Here is a 7007-nt window from a genome sequence, read left to right as displayed (position 1 = left end):
AATACACTTAAAATACAAAACAGTCTATCTAGTGCTAAAATTCACTTCTAGAGCCCACTTGGTGAGTGTTTGGGGTGAGCTTTGATGAGATCCATGTTCTACGAGGTTCCTAGGGCGTTGAACGCTGGCTAGGGGTTCCTCTCTGGGCGTTTGGACGCTGGGCTCTGCTTTGTGGGCGCTAGACGCTTGGAAGGGGGCAGGTAGCTGGCATTGGACGCCAATTTTAGACCTTCTAATCCGAAGCAAAGTAAGGACTATTATACATTGCTGGAAAGTTCTGGAAGTCAGCTTTCCATAGGTGTTGAGAACACTCTATTTGGACTTCTATAACTCCAAAAAAGCTCTTCCGAGTGCAAGGAGGTCAGATCCGGATAGCATCTGCAGTGCTTTCTCTGTTTCTGAATCAGACTTCTGCTCCAACTCTTTAATTTCAGCCAGAAAATACCTGAAATTGTACAAAAACACAAAAATCATAGTAAAATCCAAAAATGTGAATTTAATACTAAAACCTATAAAAACTTAATAAAAATTAAACAAAACATACTAAAAATTATATGAAAATAATGCCAAAAAAACGTATAAAATATCCACTCATCAAGTATGTATATAGGTTCAGTCTTGAGTGTGTTCTACAACTTAAGCCGAAGATAAACTAAGTTGGTGAAAAGAATTTAGTATACTTGTAAATCTACGCAGCATTTTTTATTGGGAGATTAGAACAACGCACTTGATGCATGTCTTCTTTTTTAAACATCCCTTCCCTTAATAGATAATAATAGATTGCACTATTTCTTCTCTGTCTTGGTTTCATCTGTCTCGAATGCAACTAATTTACTATTTAATCGTGTTTGCTTTCTTTGCCCTTCAATTAATTCCTCATAAAGTTTCATGATAAGTGTTTTGTATTTTTTATTTTGGTCCAACCAGCATCAGCACCAATTCGATTTTCTTTGGTAAATAACTAATCAAAGGGTTGCTATATTTTCTTATGCTGCAGTACCGATTCAAGACTTACAATAACACCTGCGATTGATGGAAAAGAAAATAGAAGAGGAATTGGGAGATTGAGGGTGGTGAAGAGGATTGGAGAATGGAGATGAGATAAAATTAATTAGAGTTGGAGAATAATTAAATTAGAGTAGAAGGCCGATTTAGAGATTTTTGATAGATTTTCAAAATTTCGGTAATTTTATTTATAAAATTTTATCTTTCATAGATATAAGTTAGCTTTTTTTTTTTTATGATCAAATTTATCAACAGTATAATTTTTATAGTCATTTTTGGTACTCTACTCTAGTGAATTAATATTAAACATGAATGCATTAATTTATTTAATTATAATATCTAAAAGATTGAAAAAATTAATAAAAAATATTCTAAAAAAAATCTTTCAAAATAGAAAATAATTGATAAAATTGTAGGTAACTTAGTGTTTGATAATCCAAAGTAAAAAATATTTGATAAAATCATGGCTAATATATTATGAAATTTCGAGTATCATATTAACTATAATTAAAAAATATTCACCTTAATTAGTTATTATAATATTAGAATGGTATTTAATCGTATGTTAATTGTAATCATAGTAGTCTTAGAAAATGGATCCTCTGCAGTGAAAAAAATACTTGAGAGAATAAAGTGTAATATTTCACCTTTAATTCTCTAAGTGGGACCAAAATTAAATAGAAGAGAGAAAACAATAAATGGTTAGATTAAACACTGAACAGTATCCAGTTTTTTTTCACTGGAAAGGATCCACTCCCGTAATCTTAGGCAAAGTCAATCGTCATCTACTTCGCTCTTTGTCGCCGCTTTCTAGTCAATCTTGCAACCTCTACTCTGCCTCCCTCCACCGTCGCCGCCATTAACCACTTCTCCGTCTTCCTCCCTTCCAATTTGCATGTGACATGCTCATTCTAACCTTAGCTGGTGAGAGGAGGCAAGACCATCCATGGTGTAATTTTAGGTTAGGAACTTGCATATTCAATGTCACCTTCAAAACAAATTTTCATATTCACCAATTATTTGTAATATTAGAAATAAAATTAATATAAATTAAATATTAAAAATATTTTTAAAATTTTTCATAATTATCAGAGACAAAAAAGTATACATATTTTACCTTAAAAACCACAACAACATCATCAACACAATAATATAATAAGAATGAGACGAGTTTAATAGCAAAGTGGGTATAAACTGTTAAAAAAGAAGTGTATACCAAATTTGTTTGTATAAATATAGATAATATGTACTCTAAAGGACCACTTTGAAAGTTGGACGACCTCAGTAGTAAGGAAGGTGAACAAAAAACGGTGGTTTATTGGGTTTTTTGCTGTTGTCTGAACAATCTAGTTAGAGAGGAATAGCAGGCTGTTCCGAAATCAAGCCTCAGATGTGCCGGCGATCATAAACAAGTCGTTTGAGTTTGCTGAGGAATGGATTGGTGGGGAGTCCTTTGGTTGTTGATGGCCTTGTCGATATTGATCAGGGGTTGGTTGGTTTCTAGTTTATTATTGGTCTTTGTATCGTCTTTTCACTGCTCCACCCTGTTGTGTTGAGCTCCCTTTAATTCAAAAAAAAAAATATAAATAATATAATGTTTCATCATTTTTATCGTTTGATCTTAATTAAGTCTACTTCATATATGTCTGTGTACTAAGCTCTTTAACATTACAATTGCCCCTCCCCAAGCTCTTTTTTTTTAGGAATTAATTAATAAGTTTTTAAAAGGATTTGTTAAGAAAACATATGATTTGTAGTATTTTTAACCAGTCTCTTTAGATATTTATTAGGAAAATGTATTCTTTTAATATATATTGAATATGTAATTAAATGGTCTATTTGGAAAATTGTGTAAATAACATTTCTTGTATTTTGGTTTTAAGAATAACATACATGCAAAGAGAATAGAATGGCATAAAATATTTGGAAATCAATGATTAATTCATTCAAATGGCTCACTAATTTTTTTATATTGATTAATTGATGATTCAATTAATGTTTTCAAAAATAACTTCACATAGTGCCTGCAGCCACCGACGAAAACTGCAGTAGTAATTAGTAAACGACAACAAAAGAGAGCGTTATTTCGGGTTTAGATTCGGGTTCGGGTTCTCCAAACAAACCTATCCAGGAACGCTTTCGGGTTTTGTGTTTGTTACATAGTATGACTTAGAACCCGAACCGAACCCGGTTCGTTGTTCTCCCGAAAATTCCAGCACCAATTAGGTTAGATTCCTTCTCTTGTTCTCTTCTCTCTCTCTCTCTCTTATTCTTCTTTCGCTTTCACGTTCTTATGATCTTACTCTTAATTCTATTCTTAATCGAAATTATATTATTAATTACTCGCTAATCAATTCAGTTATTTGGTTCCTTTTGTAGTCGTTGTTGTTGCTGTTGTAGGTAAAAGGAGGTAGCTGCAGGTAGGGTTCATCACCGGCAATGCCGCAAGATTCCTCCGATCAAGACCTCGACGACGCCGATTCCGAGTTCGTTGAGGTTGACCCAACCGGTCGCTATGGTCGGGTTAGTCCCCCAATTCAATTCAATTGGATACTATAGATAGCCAGATCCTGATTGCATTCTGTTACGATGCTTCATTTCAATTTTCAGCTCATTCTGTTTATTGATTCAGTTTGCTCTCCAAGCTTGAATATTGAAATTATTGGATTCGAACTATGGACCTAATATGATTTTTTTTTTTTTTGGGTTTGGTTTCTAATATTGGGATTGCTGGATCCTTCAGTACAAGGAAGTTTTAGGGAAGGGAGCTTTCAAGAAAGTGTATCCTTTTTTTCTAACTTATGATTATTATTATTACTACTATTATCTGATCTCAATTGGTATTGAAACGTGCATGAGTTATATGGGATTCAATTTTAGGGGGAATTTGGTTGGTTTGTGTCCTTAACTGGGTATGTGGGAATATAGATATCGAGCATTTGATGAGTTGGAAGGAATTGAAGTAGCTTGGAATCAGATTAAGGTGGCGGATCTGCTGCGTAACTCGGAAGATTTGGAGAGACTTTATTCCGAGGTTCATCTGCTCAAGACGTTGAAGCACAAGAATATAATTAAGTTCTACAATTCGTGGGTTGACACCAAGAATGAGAACATCAACTTCATTACCGAGATTTTCACCTCGGGGACATTACGCCAGTGAGTCAATCAATGCTTGTTTGGATCTTATATCAGTTTTATTTATGATTTTAAGGCCGTGCGCAGACCCTTTCTCTGTTCCTGTTTTATGTTTTTGTTGAAATTTCATGTTGATGCTGAACTTTTTAAAATTAGATATCGGAAGAAACATAAGCATGTTGATTTGAGAGCTTTGAAGAAATGGTCTAGGCAGATTTTGGAGGGTCTTTTATATCTTCACAGTCATAATCCTCCAGTTATACATCGAGACCTTAAGTGTGACAACATTTTTGTCAACGGGAATCAAGGGGAGGTAAAAATTGGAGATTTAGGGTTGGCAGCTATTCTTCAACAGGCCCAAGCAGCTCACAGTGTCATAGGTGATATTTCCTGTGAAACTATCATCATCTTTGTGTAAACTACTGTGGAGATATTCATATTGTTACTGAAGGCATATGTAATTTATATTATGACCCTAGGTACCCCAGAGTTCATGGCCCCAGAACTTTATGAAGAAGAGTACAACGAGCTTGTTGATATCTACGCTTTTGGAATGTGCTTGCTAGAGTTGGTAACCTTTGAGTATCCATACATTGAATGTTCCAATGCTGCTCAAATATACAAGAAAGTGACATCGGTGAGTGACATGCTCAAATATATGATACAATGCACACTATTGTTGGTTTTATTTACTCCTATTACAATGGTGATGGATGCTGCATATGGTCTTACTGTTATATGCTGTCTAAGAATCAAATAATTGTTTAGAACTTAGAAGTCATTGATAGAATGGCATTTGTGGTGTTTACTTGCTACTGTTGTTCCTTCCTGGTAGGGAATAAAGCCAGCATCATTGGCAAAAGTGGCAGATCAAGAAGTTAAGGCATTCATTGAAAAGTGTATCGCTAATGTTTCAGAACGGTTGCCTGCAAAGGCTCTCTTGATGGATCCCTTCCTTCAGTCTGACTCTGATAGTGAAAGTGTAGGTCGTTCTTCAAGGTCTGGAACCCATCATTCAGGTAAATCTACTACACATCTAAAATTCCAAATGTTTGATCTTCCTTATGTTCACCATCTGGTGTATTAGATGCAGGAAATAGTTCTAATAATCAAGCAATTGGAAAAAGTGTTCAGGATGTTTCTAGTGATTCAAATAGGGAATTCACAGTGGAAGGTCAGAGGAAGGATATTGATACAATATTTTTAAAACTGCGAATAGCAGACTCCTCAGGTTCTCCTTCTATCTTAGTGTATTTAGTTTTATTAAAAGAAAACAGGTTTTATTTTATTTTTCCCTTTGCCTGGAATGTACTTTCTGCATTTATCTGTAGGTCATGTTCGGAATATCCACTTCCCTTTCGATATTGGAGCGGACACTGCAATCTCTGTTGCTAGTGAAATGGTCGAGGAGTTGGAACTTACTGATCAAGATGTCACAACTATTGCTGAGACAATTGACTCTGAAATTCGATCTCTCATTCCTGGTTGGAACCCCAGTGAAACTCCTGCTACTAATGTTCCTGAAGATTCAGCAGTTTCAGATGGCTGTACCTCTGCTGAAACTAGGAGTGTGTCTTCTCCTACAGAAAATGATTCAACCACTCCTTCTAGCAATCTTGCATTAGAAATACTACGTTCAGGTCGTAAGTACTGGTCAGACTCACCTAAGGGAGTTTGTGGAAACCCTTTATCTAGGCATGGTTCTTCAAACTTGTCCCATATAGGTGATGCAAATGCTGAGAAAGGAAGCTTGACTGCAAATGGTGCTATTTCAGATGAACTTGAGCCTGACCAGGTTACCTGTGTCGGTGCTTACTGTGCAGAGAAGGAATGTGATAGTACTGGTGATTCCCCCTCCACCGAGAGAACTATTACCTCTGGATATTTGGAAGAAACCAGTGATGCGTCATCTCTGGAAAAAATACCGGAAAGTTTGGAAGTTTCTGAAATAGATGCCAGTAAAATAGCCCTGCAACTTGAGAGTTTGTTGACAAATCAAAAAGAGGAGCTGGAAGAACTAAAGAGGAAGCAAAAATTAGCTGTCTCTAATCTTTTGAAGGAACTTTCACCAGAAATTTGTAAGAAGGTCCTAAATATATGCAACCTGCAGATGCTTGACTATGAAAATTTATAGGGTGAGGCTTGAGAGATCCTTTCTTCTTCTAAATGCCCTTTTGTGAGGTTTATATGGTACTGCAGGGCACTTCATGTTACTTGGAACTGGATTGCATAGTGCTTACACTTTTGAAGTTCATGGTTCATGCGTATAAAAAGCTTAATTTTCTGACGGCACAAGTGTTCCATATGATCTCAAAGGAAATTGCAGCACAGCACACTCAACAATGAGAGTCAATGTTCTAGAAGAGATTCATTCATTCCAGGGAAGGCGTAATATCTTCAGCATGAAGAACACAAATGTTATTGCTGCATTTACCCAAGAAACATGTGGTTGAGGTGAGAATTTACCCTCCTAGGTTATAACATTGGATAGTATCTTTTCTTCCAAGGGCATCTGTATATAGTCTCTGATTCATGTCATTAAACTATAGAAAGTGTATACTTGTACATATTACTTGCTCTCGTTTCAAGTTACATCGAGGTTTGATTGATTGGTGATTTTGATACCATACCTGCATTAATAAATTGGAGCGAGTTATTTTTTATTATATATTATTCCTAGTTACCCAATTTAGCTATACATTGTACTGTGAGTTTGAAACATACAACTAGAAATAAATAAATTACTATCTATTTGTGTATATTATACGTATTGATTTACAAATTTTTTTAAATTAAATAATCAGTCATTAGAATAATTAAATCTGTTATAATAAAGTAATTAAATTTGTTTATAGTAGTATAATGAA

General features: G+C 35.1%; 1 protein-coding gene across 4 annotated transcripts; it reads left to right on the top strand.

The window, feature by feature from the left end:
- Positions 1-3007: 3007 nt before the first annotated feature.
- Positions 3008-6806, top strand: LOC112736300 (probable serine/threonine-protein kinase WNK3). 4 transcript variants are annotated; one of them, XM_072213016.1, is made up of 9 exons: positions 3008-3231; positions 3385-3528; positions 3749-3786; positions 3934-4161; positions 4297-4520; positions 4620-4777; positions 4976-5159; positions 5234-5371; positions 5472-6806. In XM_072213016.1, the coding sequence occupies exons 2-9, from the start codon at positions 3445-3447 to the stop codon at positions 6272-6274; spliced, it is 1857 nt and encodes a 618-aa protein (XP_072069117.1). In that variant the 5' UTR covers positions 3008-3231; positions 3385-3444; the 3' UTR covers positions 6275-6806. The 4 variants fall into 4 exon arrangements, with proteins under 4 accessions (XP_072069117.1, XP_072069116.1, XP_025641472.1 ...); XM_072213015.1 differs by having other exon boundaries at positions 5228-5371; XM_025785687.3 differs by lacking the exon at positions 3008-3231 and having other exon boundaries at positions 3232-3528; positions 5228-5371.
- The last annotated feature ends 201 nt before the right edge of the window (positions 6807-7007 follow it).

The sequence above is a fragment of the Arachis hypogaea genome, chromosome 13, assembly GCF_003086295.3.
Source record: "Arachis hypogaea cultivar Tifrunner chromosome 13, arahy.Tifrunner.gnm2.J5K5, whole genome shotgun sequence".
Lineage (NCBI taxonomy): Eukaryota > Viridiplantae > Streptophyta > Magnoliopsida > Fabales > Fabaceae > Arachis > Arachis hypogaea.
The sequence above is the reverse complement of the archived record's forward strand: the minus strand, read 5'-3'. Positions and strand labels throughout refer to the sequence as shown.